The sequence below is a fragment of the Sus scrofa genome, chromosome X, assembly GCF_000003025.6.
Source record: "Sus scrofa isolate TJ Tabasco breed Duroc chromosome X, Sscrofa11.1, whole genome shotgun sequence".
NCBI classification, from domain to species: domain Eukaryota; kingdom Metazoa; phylum Chordata; class Mammalia; order Artiodactyla; family Suidae; genus Sus; species Sus scrofa.
Genome location: NC_010461.5, coordinates 122,394,530 through 122,414,391, shown reverse-complemented (window position 1 = coordinate 122,414,391; position 19,862 = coordinate 122,394,530). Strand labels below are relative to the sequence as shown.

General features: G+C 49.6%; 1 protein-coding gene across 1 annotated transcript in view; it reads right to left on the bottom strand.

Annotated features, from left to right (window-relative positions):
• MTMR1 (myotubularin related protein 1) overlaps nt 1-19,624 on the bottom strand; it is a 60,499-nt gene extending 40,875 nt beyond the window's left edge. The window contains 4 exon segments of the mRNA XM_013991042.2: nt 3,998-4,021; nt 13,515-13,620; nt 19,306-19,369; nt 19,372-19,624. Of these exon segments, the coding sequence (XP_013846496.2) occupies nt 3,998-4,021; nt 13,515-13,620; nt 19,306-19,369; nt 19,372-19,471 (294 nt within the window). The 5' untranslated portion in view covers nt 19,472-19,624.

Sequence of the window (19,862 nt, the reverse complement as noted above, 5' to 3'; positions counted from 1 at the left end):
ATTTGGAAATGCATCAATATTTATACTTTTAAATGTCCAGTTTTAGAAACACTTCAAAAAATCAGGAATCCTGATAGAAGTCTTATTTTGAAAGTCTGCTTTCTTTCATTTATTGCCTGAACTAGTGGCCAATTTTACAATATAGTTACAAAGTGAGAAAACGAATCAGTATTCAAGTTTTAAATTACTTGAAAAGTTACACTGTTCAGGCTGATTTTAATGGCTGAATACGACCATACATCATACAGACGTAAATTCCTTAGTGGATGTTTAAAAATAAACGGGACTAGGGTATTTTGAAATGTATTTACTAAAGCAAGCTGTTCTCCTCCACTGCCTGTGTGTCGGGGTGGGCGGCAATCTGACTCACGGGAAGCTTTACAGCAAAGCCACGTCAGACACTGTAACGTCCTCAACCCAGGACTAACTAAGAGAGCGCTGTCGATGGGACGCAGCAGTGACTGGGACCATTTGGAGAATGTCCAAGGCTCTCGAGACAGAGGCTGGAGACCAAACGTTTCTCCTCTCTTCTGACAGTCAGGTTAAATGTGGCTTCAAATACCTGTACGTCATATGCGGCGTGAATGTGCTGGTCAGAGAGAGAGAGAGAGACAAACCTCCCACCGGTGATAATCAACTCCGGGGCATGCTTTTTAAGGGATGAAAAGGCAACTACCGGACTAAACCAACCGACCCACCAATGCTTCGGACGTCCCCACAAAAGGTTCACTGAGTACAGGAAAGACAGTTAGCTTTAGCACAGGAATCGAGGAGGAGAAACGGTTCTTCGAGGCTCATTGGTGGGTGAGGACAGTAGATTCCCTCTGCGAAGCCGGTGTTAGGAGGTAGGACTCACGCAGGTGCTATATTGAGCTGTGACTGCAACTTCCAAGTTGCACAGGACATGATTTGACCCTTGATTTATCCAACCCATGTAGAGCATAATTAAGGAAAGGAACATGCTTAGGGGTGACATGCGTCTCGTGGATACACCCAGTCCTCTCGGTGCCTCGGCGGAGGGCTTCTCTCTCATGATCTCGTCCCAACCCTGATTTGGCGACCCCGAAAGTCCAGCTGAAGGCCCATCGACCTCCTGGCCTCTCTACTCTTTTCACCCCCTCCTGAATGGGGGCTGCCGGCAGGAGGGGGGGGGATGGGGGAGGGGAGAGTCTCTCTCTAAGAAAGTAGTGGTTTGCAAACTGGGCTCCTCAAGGTGCTCCCGGGGTCGCCAAAGGAGGGTGGGCTGGGCAAAGGCGCGGCGGGCATGGGGACTTTGCCACACTTTCTAGCAGTTGCATATACTGAGTTTCTACCTAAGCTTGGGGGGGACCTTCTGCTGTTTTAAGACTCCAGAGAGTCCAGAGGTACCGAGCAAAGAGTAAGCACCCAAGAAACCTCGATGAAGGACTGCGTTCTTCTGATTAATAACTAGAAAATATATGGACTCATTCCACAATTAGCCACGGGTGCCAGGTGATGTGCTGGGTACAGACCTTGCAAATTTGGATAAAGCAACGTCTGCACCCTCGAGGAGCACCCCTGGCATATGCATCTGTCCCTTCCGAGTCTTTGTAAAGGCGCTTCGGAATCCGGAGGTGACTGAGGCTCGTCAACCTCATCAGTCAACCTCTGGGGAAACCCAGAAGCAGAGACGACCAAATTTCTAGGTGACAAAATGTTGGATAAACCAATTTTTGCAAATAATGTCATGATGGAATCTACCAAACTCAGACAGGAGAGTACTACCGTAGCGGTAAAAGCATTTGCTTATTGCCTAGAAGTCTAGTATGAAATGGCTTCTAAATACACGGTCGGTAACTACAAACAGATGAACACGTAGAACTTGCCACCTGCTCAGCGTCAGCTTCAGAAGGGTAGCCATTGTGTTCTTCCTGAAGCTCCTGCACAGCACCAGGTGCATGGACAAGAAAAGGCAAAGAGGGGGAAGAAACACGTGCAAACAGACAGGTGAAAGGACAGAAGTTCTTTTTTAAAGAGACAGTAAGCATGTAAAAGTCGACACACCTTTTACGGCTTTGCAAATCACAACCTTTTCCCCCTCGGAGTTAAGGAAATAACGTGTGGGCCATCTATAGCATCCTCGGCCTAACATGGAGTATCTATTCTGTGTTTGTGTTTGGGGTAGAAAAATGAAAAGCAAACAGACGTCGTGGATTTCAAAGAACGTACTATCTGTTTAAAAGCCAGCAAACCTGTAGCGTACAGCAACGAAACAAAATACCAGGCACGTAACATGCTCATAAAATAAAACACACCAGAGAAACCGGGTCATGGACAAAATCAAGCCAAAACACAGAGGTGGTTCCTAGACATGTGTTTTCAATGCGGTAAGAATTCACATACTCTAAGGAACTATCATGCTGTCCAGGGGTCAACTCCACTGGCACTGGCAGGAGGCCCACACATGCGCATGCGCACACCCGGTGCTGGAGTCACACGTCTCCAGACCCGTACACACCCTCTGTCACTTACTGCTAATTACATCGCGTGAGTTACACATCAATACCGCATGAAGTATTTCTTATCACAGTATCAACGTGCTTCAAAGAAACAGCTAAAACATCGCATATCTTGACTGAAACGCTTTCCAATCCCTTTACACGTACACTGTTCTGAATTTTTTGTAGGATCAGTTTTCGAAACTTTAAAAACCTGCACTTTTAGTTTAACAAGTGGTATAATGAGTATGAATATTGAGGATGACCCCTTTTGAAAGTTGTATCAAGCCTCTGGGGCTGAGAATATTAAAATTCAGCATCGATATACTTTTCCTTCGAGAAACTTTGGTTCCAATGACCTTAAAAGGCAAGCAGTGGAGGCGTAGCAAAGCTTTTAAAGCATTTACTCCCTTCCCGCCTTTCATTTTTGTCAGTAAAATAGTACTTAATATATTTTTATACTTTATCATCAGAATGAATTTAAGTACACAGTTGGTACTGCTACCCTTCAAAGCAGGACAATTTTTAAAATGCAGCCAGTTTGTTGAAATTTCCATTTTTTTAAATACAAAGAAAATGGAATCATTCTTTGATCAGAAATTTAAAAACAGAAGAATGAATGACTAAACAACCAAAAACCACGCAGCATTTCAAAGTCCATGCACGTGTACAGCCCAACACGAATGTTTAACAATGTGAATTGGTGAAAGAAAACGATTCCCATGAGCAAAAGAGAACGTGGTGAAAACAAAATTAAACAAAGACAGACCAACTAGAATAAGAATCTGCTTTAGCTTGCTTATTTTTGTACTACTTCATTGGCTTCGATAGGATTAAAACACATTGTTTTCACTTAAAGGAAATAGGTTAATTGTCAACATTTGATACTCAGGTTTAAATGCATGCACATTACCAATCTTTGTCTTGCTTTATGAATATTCTGAAATAAAGGGGAAGGAACATCATGAAGAAAACATAAGCTATAATCCACTAGCTGTAACAGCTACCTCTGTCTTTTAAATGGGGCTGATGTTGCTAAATTTATCTTCAAGATTAGCACTTCTGCTTTGGGGATTCGGCATGCAAACATGAAATCTTACTTGATCTTGTCCTCGAGACTTGAAATCTTACTCAGATCTCTTACTCAGGGTGGATAACAACTGACCACTTTGTTGCTGCTGCTGTTGTTAGATCTTTAGCATGAATTACACAAAGAGCAAGGTTAAAAGAGGATTCTGTGGGCCTAGCTTTATAAGCCCCTGCCATGAATATCCATTGGGTCAGAATTCATGTAACACAACAAAAGGCAGTACTGCACATCCTGCCCTCACACACATTGGCTTTTTCGCACATCAAGACACTGTAACAAATAAAGCATTTCTAGTGAACACTTAAAGCTATGACACAGCAGAGCAAATTGATCCGAGTGACTCATAAAACCAGTGAGAAGGTAAAGAACACTAAATAGACTAGGGGTTCGATAAAGCACAGAGACACACGAGTGGGAGGCCCGTCTGCTGAAAGCCAAACATCCTTACCCTGATATCAGGCCTCCTGAAAACCTGTCAGTTAAAACACAGAATATCATCATTGACCTGTGAACGATCCCGTGCCCGCGCAACAGCCTGGTCCTCCAAGTAACGGCAAGCGGGTCGATCCTAACCCATTTGCCCTCTAAGTTTCATTCAATAGCCAATCAATCCTAACACATTTGTCCTGTAATTTTCAGGCAAGTCTATGATTTGGAGAAACTTATCACCCTCAGGCTGAGACAAACTACATTATTGTAAATACAAACCCCTTCTGTCAAGCGCTATTACAAGACAATGTGAACAGGCTGTGTTTGAAAAGTTCATTTGTGTGTCTGTTTGGAATACTGAATGCCTTTTCCCCATAGAAACAATGATATAAAAAGGCGGTTCTGCTCCCAAACCAGCCCACAGAAACCAAACAAAACCGAACCAAGAAACCACAAAAGCGCCCACAGCTGACGCCGAGCACGGCTCCGCTATGGCGTTAATGGTCAACTCACAAAGCCGAGTTGACCACAAATCTTGACCCAGTTTCTATAGGAATTCTACTTCCAACTCGCACTTGGGACTCCAGAATACACCTCCCCGAGGTGGCCGCCCCCCAGGGAGAAGGTGCCCCTCTGTCACACCAGCGCTGCTGCACCGGGAAGGGGTGACCCCAGGTGGGAAGGTGGGGGGGCTCCGGGCAAGGGGAAGCCAAGCTCTACTAAATTGGGACAGTGATGCCCGCGAGGTTATTGCTGTCGCTCCTCCTTGGACGTGCAGCATAAGCATTCGGGGAGCCCTGGGGAGGGAAAATGGTTCCCCATCCTAGAGTCTGAACTCCGATCGTCGTTACCCAGGCTAGAACACGGGATGTTCTATGGAAAGCAGATTACTAAAAAAGAATCACCAGAGGTTCTTACCAGCTGTATAGGTTTTACTGAGGACAGATAAGAAGATCACATGAATGCAAGGACATGCACTTCAAAAAACATCGTGGTATCCTCATTAAAAGAAAACACTCTTTAAAGCAAAAAGAGCATCTGAATTAAGTGTTGCCAGAGCTCAAAGAGAATTAAAGCCCAGACGTTCCTAAATAAAGACTATTTAGACGAAGAAGCTTAAACCTGGCCCTTTTTTTTTTTTTTTGGAGGGTGGTGGTGACGAATGTTTACCATCTTAGTTGTGGTGGTAGTTTCACAAATGTGCACCTAGCAAAACTGAGCAATTTGTATAGTACAAATATGGGAAGTTTATCATTTGTTAATTACAACAGGAAGGTTGATACCAAATAAATAAAATAAATGCTTATGTCAATTTAAAAAAACTCAAAATAGAGTCTCTTCTCCCGAGCTTCATTCCTCAGTGATAAGCATGTTTATGACTCGACCTATTTTGAAATCAGAACACTTCCATAACTAGAAGTATGGTTACACCACTGCTTTTTTTTTTTTTTTTTTTTTGGCTTTTTAGGGCCACACCCGTGGCATATGGAGGTTCCCAGGCTAGGGGCTGAATTGGAGCTACAGCTGCTGACCTACACAGCCATAGCAACACCAGATCCGAGCCGCATCTGCGACCTACATGGCAGTTCACAGCAATGCCGGATCCTTGACCCACTGAGCAAGGCCAGAGATCGAACCCAAAACCTCATGGTTTCTGGTCGGATTCGTTTCCGCTGCGCCACAACGGGAACTCCCACCACTGCTTCTTGATGTGTCAACTTTAAACAGTAGCTAGTGACCTCCCGTTCTAAAAGATGAGAAAATAAGCTTTCTCAAACCACGGCCACCCTCTTGCCAATCTCTGCTGATTGAAATTTTCATCTTTAGTTCTTTTATTTACCTTCTTTCTGCAGCAGGTACATCATAAAAAAAAAAAAACAAAAAAAAACTCATGTGATGATTCTTCTGGGGCAGAGAGTCTTCTAAGAACCATGTATGTATCAACTCATTCCCAGAGCAACGTTGTGACATAAAAAACTATTACTGGCCCCATTTTTGGATGAGGAAACCAAGGCACAGTTAAGAAATCTGGCCAAGATCAGGGTGTGAGGCAAGTACTTAAACCAGATGGTCTGCTACGGGCCGCAGCGGGAGCCGCTATAATTAACGCACAGAAACTGGAGCCTCCCCGCGCAGAGCGCTCCCGACTCCCTGGAGGGCTGATGAAGCAAACACCGCCACTGCCTCTCGGCTCCCTTCTCCTCCCCGCCGCCAAACCTCCGCTCCAGCGAGTTATTTTCACATTTGTTCTGTAACTACAGTTACTCGTTCAATGTTTGGTCTATAAAGTGACAGTAACAACTGCAAACTAAAAAGGCAGCATCCACAAGCAGTGAAACGGGGCCTTACGTGTAGGAGATACACCGCTGTCACCAGGCCTTCGCTCCCGGAAGGAGAAACTAACCCAAACGGCAAGCGGTGGGAGAGCCCGGCTCCGGCCCGCACACCCTCCTCACCTGTCGCCCTGAACCCTCGGCGCTCGAGTGAGGCCAGGCCGCTCGGGGGAGGCTCGCCTGACTTGATCCCCCCGTGGTTCTCTCTGTCAGGCACACAGAGAAGTTCATTTTCTTCTTCTGGACTCTGATTCTGATCGCGGCCAAAGGAGAGAGCGGTGGTTTGTAGGCAGGAGGCCTGGGGCCAGCTCTCGCCGGCAGATGCAGGCCTCTGCATCTGTATGTTGGCACACACACAGAAGGAGTGGGGTCCAGGAAGGACCTCCAGGTCCTGGCCAGTTCTCGAACCCGAGCAGTCATTTCAGCTTCACTGGAAGACTTGAGAAGACATCTCCCAACCTAGGCCTAGGAGGGCAAGTGGGCTCCGTGGTTAAAAAAGTTTTCAAACTCCGGGACTGGAATCTTGCGTCCAGTGCTGACTGACCTCAGGCAGCCACACAGGCCTCGGGGCCTAGTCTCCTCCTCCACCTCGCTGATGCTGACCGCACCTTCCTCCCAGGCACCTGCGAGGGTTAAACCGGGTGGCACAACTGTACCTGCAGTGCACAGTCCTCACGAAGCGGGGGCTGTTCGTGTCAGTACCATTTAGGCGGCCTTTTTAAATCGATGGGCTGCAGCCTCCCCAACTCTCACAGCAACTCTCTTGACCTGCCCTACATCCCCTGTCAACTCCTACACATGCCCAAAACCTACAAGAAGGTGCAAAAACCTGAAAAAATCTCTTTAACAACACAAGAAGACTGCCTAAAAGTTTATTTGGTCTTTGACCCTGTTTTTCCGATGCAGGGCTCCTAAAACCCTTGCAATTTCCTGAGTGATAGGTGTGTCTTCTCTTCTAAAGAAGTGACTCTTGGTGGGCTCCTGGATGGGGGCTGGTTACAGGAACAACCAAACCATGATGCAAAGCCAGCAACTTCCAGCTCCACTCCCCATCCTCTGGAGAGGGGAGAGGGGCTGCAAAATGAGTTGATAATTGATTATGCCTATTTAATGGCCTCCATAAAAAGCCCTACACCATAGGGTGCGGTGAGCTTCTGGGCTGAATGCATCTGAATGCCACCGAACCCCACAGAGACAGAAGCTCCTCATCTCGGGACCCTCCCAGAGGGGACTATGTGTCTCCTCATCAGGCTGTTCATCTTTATTCTTTTTTATGTCCTTTATTCTATAATGGTCTGGTAAACCTGTTTACTAGGGTTTTATCAGTTGTTCTAGCAAATGATCCAGCTTAAAGACAGAGTCGGAGGAACCCCGAGTCTGTAGCCTTGGGACCCACTACTTGCAAGTGGCATCTGAAGCGAGAAGTCCTATGGTACTAAGACCTTAACCTGGGGGCTCTGTGCTAACTCCGGTTAGTCTCAGAATCGGATTGATTTGTAGAACACTCAGCTGGTGTTAGAGAATTGGACAGTGTGGGGGGAAAAACCCCACACACCTGGTGTCACGAGTATTCTAAGAGGGTGGGGATTCAAACCCAAGCTGACCGCTTTTAATCTCCCTCCATATGGCCCCGCCTAGACCTGTTCCCCTTCTGAGTAGGCTGAATATGCCCAGAAGGCCCTGCTCTGCCTGCCTGGCTCGTCCCCCCACACCTCGTTTCCTTGTCTCTGTCAGCGCTCAGCACACACAGTCCATAAATATTCCATGCAGCCCGGCCCGGCCTGAGCACACACTAGGAGCTCACGGCACATTTATGGACGTGGGCTGGCGTTAAAGCAATTAAAATATACTGCTCTTGTATTCATTTTGACATATTACATACATGCGCATAGAGTCATAGTGTACAGCAAGTGAGCGCCGTACGCGTCCCATACATATGCTGCCCTTTTTAATACACTAAACCTCTGCTGTAACATCCATTACACCCGCAGGAACGCCGAGGCTCAGCAAGGTAAAGTAACTTGTTGAGCAGCGAGTCAATCACAGGGCCAAGTGCCCCAACTCCAAATTTTATGATCTTTCTGATAAACCACATAAGATGATTCTAAGTCAAGTAAATATCCGGCTTTTATCAATGAATTGAATCACTTCACTGAGCTCTAAACAATTCAATTTAGTACAGGAGCCTCTTCATTTTCTCCTTTTACTTCAGAATGTTGGAAGGAGATCTAGCTCCTCCACGTGCAGGGACGACGGTAGGAGGAACAGGAGGAGAGCCTCAGAGGGGCAGTGATGATGCTGACGGAGCCAGAGGAAAGAGAACGTCACACTAAAACTGCAGTGTCCCAATTTCCCGGGGTCTGGCCAGCATCAAATCCCTTTGGACAAAACAGAATCAAAGAATGTTCTAAAAAGAAAGGAATTTTAAAGACCTCAAATCTAATCCAAACTCTCTCATCCTCAGGCAAAAGGAAGCTGACACGCAGAGGTTATACAAGGTCACAAAGCCAAGCGGCACCAGCTGCACTGCTCCGCCACGTCCCGCTTTCTCGGCCCAGTTCCACTTTGCAAACAATGGAAACCGATCAACTGTGTCATTTCTACTAATGGTTCCTAGAAATGTTTCATTACAACTTGTAACTATACGCTTTTTCATCTAATCTTTGGAACATTACATTCATGCCTTATTTTTAAATTTTCGGGCAAACTCAGGAGAGAGAGCTTTACACCCCCGTAAAAACAGAAGCAACTGAGTTAGTAGTAGGGAGGTGGGCAAACAAATCATTTTATTACATTTCTTCCAGTAGTCTTAATTATCAGGGAAATCTTCAGGATACTTGGTATTAAGGCCTACATTTATTTATTAATTTAATCCATAGTTCACATAATAGCTACCTTCTCTTGGAGTTCCCATCGTGGCACAGCGGAAACGAATCCGACTAGGAACCATGAGGTTGTGGGTTCGATCCCTGGCCTCACTCAGTGGGTTAAGGATCCGGTGTTGCCATGAACGTCGCAGACCTGGCTCACATCTTGTGTGGTTGTGGCTCTGGCGTAGGCCGGCAGCTACAGCTCCAATTCGACCCCTAGCCTGGGAACCTCCATATGCTGCAGGTGCAGCCCTAAAAAGCTCACACACACACAAAAATAGCTACCTTCTCTTCCACTTAGAACAAATGTTTTCCAAACTTCGTATACAACCTATACAAGTCAGGTTCGCTATATCTGCATATCGCCTGTACTAATATTTGTATTCAACTTTATATTGACTTTAAATCCGCTTTTTCATTTTTGCCTGGCTTTAAGCAGTAATATCCATTAAGTTACAACTTGGATGTGTCCGTTTTTCTAATCCACATGAAAGTCATTACACAACTGTTAAAGGATGTCCATGGACACACATACCATCTAAGCTCATCTCCTGTGATACCAGTGATGTTCTTACCACGCCTTGGGTGATCTGAGCCTAAGCTGACTGCCAGTTTATGATACGAGGACATAGTAAAACAACTGTTTCCTAAACTCTTAACACGAGTTGCTAATTACTGGGATTTGAGGGAATGTACCTGAAATGTATGGGCTCATCACCAATCTCAATAGACACTCACCTAGGGAAGCCTATCTTGCCATGCTCTGCTGTGCACAGGACATACACGAGACTCGGTCTGCCCCGCCCTCAGAGATTCTGACTCACGTGGCAGGAGGGGGACCATGGAAGCTGCATTTCTGCAGGCGCCCCAGGGAGTGCAGGTGCCAGAACACCCAAGGGCCACATTTTGAAAAACAGTGAACAGGAAGGTGGGACAAAATTTTTAAAATTGCTCTAGCTTTTTAACAGGAGGACTTGGGTTCAAACCCCAAGTCTAACTGCATAATACTAAGCAACTGGCTTAACCTCTCCGAGCCTGGCTTTCCTCATCTGGGAAACAATGATTACGATAAAAGCTATCTCACTGGGTTGTTGTAAGAATTAAACAAAGGATATGTCAAAAAAGCCCTGCAAAACCATAGAGCCCTGTACATGCTGGAGGGTGGCTGAGGATGAAGAGGGAGAACCACTCTCAGCAGCCTCCAGCTCAGAGCACAATCAGCACTTCAAATCAGCATGCAAGGGCTCCGGGCCACGTAAGCATCACTTCCCATTTAATTACTGACTTTGAGTTTAACCTCTAATAAGTTAACCCACACATCGAGGGTGTATTTCAAATAACATATTTGCACAATATATAACTTCAAATGGTATCGACTGATGACTGTAAATTAAGTACTGAAGGCGTTGTATCTGGACCTTCAGGGCCCACCCCAGGCAATGGCTCCCATGCTCGAGGTGTCCCAAAGGCCCCGTTAGTTACCTTGCTTTTAAGCACTATCTTGTAAGTAGCATGCAAAATTATCTGTGGTTTGGAAACATTTTATGCTTTTATTATTTAAGAAAAACGCTCTCCTTGAAGAAAATGTAAGTCCTGAATTATAAATTTAACACCAACGTTGCAGACCTGGCTACAGGGCAAACCTAACAAAGACAATGAGAAAACGTGCTCTCTTAAAATAATTCATCTAAAGCTCCAGCTATGATCTGATGCAGGTACTTAAAATTCAATTTACAAAATATGGAAAAGCCTTATTTTTTTCTGAATACCATCTGTTAAACCATTCCAACATGAGCTAATTCTGCTACACAAAATTTGTAAATAGACTAAAAATTTTCAAAAAACCCTTAGTTGCTTCATGTTAAAGTATAGATTCCATCTGATCTATTCATGTAGAGGTTAAACAGCTATGCAGTCACCATCCTTTTACGGAATCCACAAAGCACTAACAACTGCTCAACCACAATGAAAACATTACGGTCGGAGTTCCCGTCGTGGCGCAGTGGTTAACGAATCCGACTAGGAACCATGAGGTTGCGGGTTCGGTCCCTGGCCTTGCTCAGTGGGTTAACGATCCGGCGTTGCCGTGAGCTGTGGTGTAGGTTGCAGACGTGGCTCGGATCCCACGTTGCTGTGGCTCTGGCGTAGGCTGGTGGCTACAGCTCCGATTGGACCCCTAGCCTGGGAACCTCCATATGCCGCGGGAACGGCCCAAGAAATGGCAACAACAACAACAACAACAACAAAAAAGACAAAAAGACAAAAAAAAAAAAAAAATTACGGTTAACTCACAATTGTCCACAAAGAAAATCAATCCAAGGTCTGAGAGCCAGTCTCTGCTAATACAGGTCCTTGCGCCTCTCTGCTAGTGGGGCAGTTTCTCAGCTAAGGTGGGGGCAAGAGGGCAGCTGGGACCAGTCGGGTCAGCAACTACTCAGTGACCAGCTACTCAGGCATAGGTGATGCAGCAAACACTTCTGCCACCCGGAAGCTGCATGTCTGCCAGCCGGGGGTGGGGCGGGGGATGTGGAACAGGAGCCTCCGCTGCTCCCATGCGGACAAACATGAAAACCAGGCAGCAGGGCAACCCGGTAAGGACTATACTGTCGCTCTTCAGGCGGGGCACATTATCCGATTTCTCCGAATCTGCAGCCATGCTCTCCTTTGGCAGGTGTTATCCACAGCATCCAGAGGCTTAGATGAAGCAAGTGCAGCTCCAGAACCAAGTCTCAATTACACAGCCTCTGGACTCAGGTTCGGCACCTGTTACCTTACCAGCTAAGGAGGAACTGGGGCTAAAGCCCTTGAAGAAGACAGCTATTAAGAACGGCTTAGGATCATTACTGTAGCTCTTGAACTCTTTGTAACATGTGAGGCCTGGCGAGGACCATGATTTTGAGAGCCAGTGACCTAGGGTAGTACAGGATATGAAATTTGCACATACTTGGGACAATGAATCCTCTCTTACTAGCAGGCAAAAATGACTATAATAAACTGAACACTCAATTCAAGCAAACTCTACTACCGAAAAGTAAACATGGTATCTTTTACGGTACCTGTTAATAGTTTCTGGATATTAAAACAAAGTTAGTCTGTAGCCTTAACAAAGATGGAGCACGCAAGCATTTTCTTTGTTAACTGATCCAACAAGAATATACTGAGCACCTGTTATGTTCCAGGATCCTGCTGGAGGAGCAGAGGTGAAAAAAAGAGCCCCAGTCTCTGTTGACAAGGAGCTTATCACTCTTAACTTTAGAATAAGCAGGGAATCCAACTTTTAAAATAAACAAGAAGAGGAGTTCCCGTCATGGCTCAGTGGTTAACGAATCCGACTAGGAGCCATGAGGTTGCAGGTTCGATCCCTGGCCTCCCTCAGTGGGTTAAGGATCCGGCGTTGCCGTGAGCTGTGGTGTAGGTCACAGATGCGGCTCGGATCTGGATCTGGCGTTGCTATGGCTCTGGCGCAGGCCAGCAGCAACAGCTCCGATTCGACCCCTAGCCTGGGAACCTCCATATGCCATGGGTGCGGCCCTGGAAAAGACCAAAAAAAAATTGTAAAATAAACAAGAAGAGATTTCTCAAATCAATAAGGATTTTTAAAATGAGGCTGCCCGGAGTTCCCGTTGTGGTGCAGTGGAAACAAATCTGGGGAGTATCCATGAGGATGCAGGTTTGATCCCTGGCCTCGCTCAGTGGGTTGGGGATCCGGCGTCGCCATGAGCTGTGATGTAGGTCGCAGATGCAGCTCGGATCCCAAGCTGCTGTGGTTGTGGTGTAGGCCAGCAGCTGTAGCTCCAATTCGACCCTATCCTGAGAACCTCTATATGCCGCGCGTGTGCCCCCCCCATAAAAAGGAGCCTGCCCATACAACACTCTTGAGATTTTGCAAGTTTTTTGCATTCTAGTATCACTCGTTAATGCTAAAAACCCACTAGTAGTAAATAAACACAGAAACCAATTGTGAAGTTAGGGAAATACTAAATATGTTTTCTGAAATTCAGAATACTAACAAAAAATATAGGCATTTATTATGATAAAACCTAAAAATGTAATATTTAATAAAATACATAATGAAATAATGAAACGGAATTGGGTTTTTCAGAGAATGATCATAAAGTCAGCTTTTCCTCTCAATTATAAACCTGTGATCACATATACCAGATCCCAGCAACATTTCTCTTCTAAAGTTCAGATCCAACAACAAACTTTCAGCCTTGTTCCCAAGTAAATGGCATTGAGCATCAGAGGGCCAAAGTCTCATGCAAATTAAAACTGCAAAGCTTCTGGGCTACTTAATACACTGGAAATGAAATAAGGACTCAATGCTGCTTACCTTGTAATCTCTGGATACATTTTCTGATGTCACTGAACCTGAAATCTGACTAGAAATTGTAGCAGCTATAAGCTGTTTACACCATTCAACATGTGATCCTGTAGGACTAAAAGAAATAGTGTGATTAAAATATTTGCAGACATAGGCTCTCATTGAAAAAGAGGGAGCGCTGACTAGGGATCTACACGCGGTGCTTTTTTCTTAGAAAATGAACTTTAGGCCATTTGGTTACCTTTACATTTAGCAGAAGAACTGACATACCAACTGACAGCTAGGAAGTAAGATCAGGTTCCACGGCGATTTCAATGAATCAACCAATTTATTTTAAGGTTATGATTCCAGGCCTTAGACAATTAAACATGTGATTTTCAATCATTTAATAAACTATTAAGCACTTACCATTATATACCGTGAATATTCTTAATGTAATGGAAATGGAAAATTAATTCTGAAGTGAAATATTTATCTTACAGCATACGCTTTTTAAAAACGCAATTAATTTCATGTTGGTAGTTTTAAATCTAGAAAATAATGTAATTTCAAGTGACTCTTAATGGAGCAAAGCCGACTGCGTGATTTTAAAAAGAACAGATGGGTAAAGTTACATCTCAAGTGTAGCAAAATACTAGCACCTTGTCCGTCTTTGAAAACTTACAAAGGAGTTCCCATTGTGGCGCAGCGGAAACAAATCCGACAAGAAACCATGAGGTTTCGGGATCGGTCCCTGGCCTCGCTCAGTGGGTTAAGGATCTGGCGTTGCCATGAGCTGTGTGTGGTACACGTCTCGGACGTGGCTCAGATCTGGCGTTGCTGTAGCTGTGACATAGGCCGGTAGCTACAGCTCCGATTTGACCCCTAGCCTGGGAACCTCCATATGCTATGGGTGCGGCCCTAAAAGACAAAAGACAAAAAAATAAAATAAAACAAAATAAAATAAAATACACCTATATGCTACAAAATTGGGTTGTGATGATCATTGTACAACTATTAAAAAAAATACACCTAAAAAAAAAAAAAAAGAAAACTTACAAAAGGCCCTCCGGGTCCATCATCACATCAGAGCCTGCCGACCACAGTGTGATGAGAAGGCAGAACAGGGACCAGCCAACAGGATTCTGAGATGAGCAGAGCGAGGTACGGAGGTGACATGGCCCGTCAGAAAGGGGTGGGCCTGCCTCCAGCTCCTTCCAGGATATGGTACAACCAAAAGAGACCAACCCGCCGAGTCAGAGGGCAAAGCAGAGCCCAGCGCCACAGACACCTGCCACCGCCTCACGTGAGAACACAGCAAAACAGAGCAAGCGGCATCTTCCACTTGCGCGCTGCTCTGCGGCGACCAAGGCATCTCTACCCACGACCCTACCCAGCCTCAGCCTCGAGGGGACCCACCTTACAGATGAGAAAACTACGGCTCTAGTATTTGACCAAGGGCACAGGGCTGGCGAGAGGTAGGGCTGCGCTCACCTGACTCAAAGGACCTTGTAAGCAAACCAGGCAGTGAAGGAATTAAAAACTGCCCCCAGGGCCAGGCTCCTCTCTCAACCCATCCAAGCACTGAAGAAATAAGTAAACGGGCAGAAGACACTCCTGAAAGTTTACCCTGCAGGCAGCTTTTACTGTAAACAGTGTTCCAGACCTTGGAAAATCTCAGCATTAATTAAATCCCCACTCTTGCGTATCGGGAGGAGAGAAAAACCTGGAATCCCTCGGCAGTAGGTAAAATCACCTCTCTGACAGCCCTCCATCTGCGAGGCCGAGGCCGGAGAATTAAGCGAAGGCATTCACCGACTGGGCAGACGTTCCTATCACGTGCCAAGAAGCCATTCACCACAACTGGTAACTCAGAGGAAGAAGGAGGGGTATTAGTTCCCTTTCGAAGGCCGAGTCAACTTTATCGCCTGGTTATTTCACACTTTTCTGGCCACATTGCCTTTTTCTCTGCCAGCACCTACCCTGATGGCAAATCTGACAGTAGGAACCCGCCTGTCCCCTGCTCCGGGGACGTGCTGTTACCATCTGCACAGCACCTCCCGCTTCCTCGGACAAGGACACTTCTCTCTACTGGCGGGGGCTGCTCCTCCCCACTGCGAGGGATTCTGTGCCAGAGAAGGGGGCTGACCGGGGCTCCTCCTGCCCCCTGCCCCCCACCCCCGGCCGGGCCACTCCCCCCCCCAAATGAAGAGTAAGACACGAAAAGAGCAGCGACAGGGGGGCCCCAACAGCGGGCGCTGTGTGCAACGCTGGCTATAAATGCGCCCGCGGCCATCCTGCCTCATCTGCAGCAGAGATGGGAGCCCAGACACTTCCTTTCTGACTTGAGCTAGAATGGTGGTGTGGTTTCGGTACCTGCAACCAGAAGCATCCCGGCCAACAGAGCTATAAACAGTGTGGTGTGGTGGGCTGGTAGACAGAAGGCCTGGATCCGGGTCCTGTTTCTGTCACCAGCTAGCTCCGTGACCTTGAGCAAGCCACATCCTCTCGCGGGCCCGCAGCCCTGACAGCATTAAGAGAAGTACACTATTCAGAAGAGGTGGGAGGGCCCACAGTCGGGGGCACGGGTGAGCCACGTCCCATGGAGCCAGCTTCTTCTCTCAGGGCCGCTCTTGAAAGATGGGAACCAGGGCTTGGCGCGTTTCCCATCCTCCCTCTCCCTAGTCCCGGCCGCCTCCCTCCACGCGCCTGCCGTCAACAACCACTTGAGGCTGGGGGCTCCCAGCTTTATTCTCCAGCCTGGACTCTCCCGACCCTACAAGACACCTCCCCTAGCTGGTCCCTGAGACCCTGCCAGCTCCACCTGTCCAAACCAGCGTCAGCCGCCCTGCCTGCAACCTGCTCCTCCACGCACACCCCATGTTCCCCAAGTCAGGGAAAAGCCCAGCCTTGCCGGGTCACCCCAGTCCCCAAAGCTTGGGCTGACCCTGGAGGCCACGCCTGCTTGGCTCTCACGTCTGAATGCTCGCCAAGTCTCCTCGCTCTGCTGTGCTAAGTATCTGAGAACACCCCCTGCCCATGCCCAGCCCACGCCCGGCATCGGCATCGGTGTGTTCTCCTGCCTCGGGAACTCAAACCCCAGCTCTGCGCCCAGGCCTCCCAAGTCCAGTCCCCAGCCCGGACACCACTCCGACCAACCGCCGCTTTGACGTCGGCTCTGGGACATCCAACTGACTGACACGTCCAGGCTGAGAGCCTCCTACCGCCCTAACCCTGCTCCAGTTGGGGGCTTCTCCATCTGCCACGTCGCCGGGCTCGTCCCTGACTCTTCTCTTCTCCCCAACCAGCAGCCTTCGGCGAACCCTACTGGCTCTGCCCTGCAGGCTCTTCCAATTACAGCTCGACTCTGCCCACGGCTCGGGTCTAAGCCTCCATCCCCTCTGGCTCTGAGGAGCGCAGAAGCCTCTGAGCTGCCAAACAGTCTGGTTCCACTCCTGGCCCTGCGGGTCTGTCGCCCCCACAGCAGCCATGGAGAGCTGACCGGAATCTACAGCAGACTGTCCCTCCCCTGCTCCACGCCCCCACGGCTGCCCCTGTGACCTCTCTGACCTTGTCCCCTACTGTTCTCTCGCCAGCCGGTGCCCGTGGTCTCCTGGCAGATCCTGGACCACTCGGCTCCCACCCCCAGCCCAGAGCGCACGGCCTCTGCCTGGTGTATGCGCAGACTTGAGCCCCCACCTCTTCACCGCAACGCCACAGTCTCAGCGAGGCTTCACCTGACCACCCTGCACAAAATGCCCAGCCCCCGCCAGGGTGCGCACCCAGCTCTCCCATCCCCTCCCGGCTGCCTCTCTCCCCTGGCACCCATCACCATCTCACACGGAACTCATCTGACTCGGGGTTTTTTTTGTCTCTCTCCCACTAAACAGCTGCTCCACGAGGGCAGGGATCCGGGCGTGCATGTTCCCTGCTGTATCCTCAGGCCCAACACAGTGCCTGACAGAGAGCAGAATAAATGACTGAGAGATGAGCATTTGTAGAACTTTCTTAACCTAATTCAATGAGACCTCCCCACCTTCAGGCCCTAAGCAACACTACTGCGTGGAATGGTCCTCCAGCGCCTACCCTATCCTGTAGCTCACCCGCTGCAAAGCCTCTGGTGGCCCCCACAGCCAGGGCAACCATATGTATAATTTCTCATCCAAACCAAGACACTATTGTGAGTGGCAGAAGGACGCTATTGATATTACGCTGGCCCAACCAGTAAACCAGGACCATCCTGGGCCGAGGAGACTACATGGCCCACCCTTGGAGCTAAGGTGGTTGTCAAAAATGCGGAATTTCAGGCTCCACCCCAGAGGGGGCAGCTGACATTTAGGCTGGTTATAAAGAGCCTTGCGAGAAGTATGGGCCCAGGAGACAAAGACACAAATCCTTGGCAGGCACACAGGCCCCTTCGGGATCTAGCCCCTGCCTCCAGGGGCCAAAAAATATCCCCTGCCCCCCAAACCCCCCCACTTCCACAAAATAAAGCAAGTACGCCACCTCCATGTATGTACCACAGTGCAGTGGATCCCAGCGGAGGCTGTGGGGCCTTTCTGAAAACGTCTAACTCCTGGCCCTCACCCCAGCCTCCTGAAGCAGAAGCCCCAGGAGCGGGCTCTGGCCACCCGGAGTTCTTCAAAAGCGTCTCAGGTGATTCCCACGCAACCGCATCCAGAGCAAACCTCCACCCTGGCTCCGACCACATTTGGTTCCCATTGCTCCACTAGATGCTAAGCCAGAGAGCAAAAGCCTGCGAGTCCCCAAGCCCCCATACATCGCCCAGTATCACTTTCATCCGAGTGAAATCCTGGCCATTCCATGCGCTGTCTTAGCTGTGACTGATTTTCAGCAAAGCTGACCACTTGGGTAGGTACCTTATTCAAACACACTGGAATTACACAAAGGTCGAAACAAAGGGAGTGTTTCTTGTTGCTCCTGTGCCTCTGGAAACTCCCGAAAGTTCACCCCATTGGTATGACTAAGGCAAGCAGGAATCAACACCTCGAACTGACCCGAGGCTGTCACAACAGTGTCCCTTGCCTAATTCCACTCTAGCGTCAGCGAAACGGCCAAGGTGTGGGAAAGCTGCATAGTCTAGGCTGTGGGATCACCCATCCCTCGTCCTCGGAGCGGCAGGGGGGCCTTCCCAGTCGGATATGGTCCCTTTACGCTTCGAACTGCTGGATCTCAGTTCTCAGTCCTCTGGGCTTTACGTGTTCGTGAAAACAATGAACCAGTTCCTTCAAAGTGTGAGGAACTGAAAGTAAACCGCGGTGTGTTCTCGCATCGCAGCGGTCTCAAACTTTTCCATCGCAGCTTTTCAAAGAAGGGTACCTTGGCCTCCACCTGCACCAGCTCCGGCACCGGCGGGGTTCCGCCCCCCCCCCAGCGCCCCCTCCCCACGCCCACAGTGGGGACCCCAAGCAGCGGCGGGGTTTGCATCTCCAGACCACACAGGCCAGGACACACGCCAAAAGGGGGGAGCCGGGGTGAGACCTCCTCCCAAACGATTCGGGGCCGGGCCGGAGGCCGCTGAGGAGGCTACAAGGGGCAGTAGGAGGGGGCGCGGGGCACCGTTTGACAGCTGCGAAGCCCCTCGGGGTGCCCGGCGCGACGCGGGAGGGAGCCAGATGCGGGGCCCGGGCACCGGGCGGGGGTTCGCGGGGCTCGGGAGGGACTGGAGGGGACGCGGCAGGGGGACGCCCCCGCTCGGCCTCGGCCTCGGCCTGGCGCGCGGGGAGGGGGCGGCCGGGCCTCGCGCGGGGCCCTAGGGAGTCGGGGCGCGGGAAGCCGGGGCGGCCGGGGCCCTGCTTACCTGTCCAGGGTCTCCACGCTGGGCTGCCGGGAGCCGGCGGCGGGGCCCCCCGCGACCCGAGGGGCCTCCTGCCGCCCGCCGGCCCCGGGCCCAGGCCCCCGCCGCCCTCGCCGCCCGCTGCCGCTGCCGCTGCCGCCGCCGCCGCCGCCGCCGCCGGCCTGTCCATGGCGCGCCCCGCCCGGCGCCGCCGCCGCCGCCGCCGCCGGGAAGCCGCAGTCGGGAGGGGAGCGGCGCCCCGGAAGGTCCCGCCGCGCGCCTCCCGCGGCCGCGATCTGCCGCTCGCCCGGCTCAGGCAGCCGCCGCCATTAGCTGTCACCTGGCGGCCCCGCGTTACCCACAAGGCCGCGCGCGCGGGGGCGGGGGCGGGGGGCGGTGCGCGGCGCGGAGCCGGGTCCCCCCTCCCGCCCCGCCCCGCCCCGCCCCGCCCGAGCCCCACCTGGGCAAAGGCCCGCGGGCGGGGGATGTGCGGCAGGTTCCCAGCCACTTGGGGTCGACAAAGGGATCGAAATCGACAAACAAACGGAATATGCAGAACGTGCTTTGCTCAGGAAGCTACC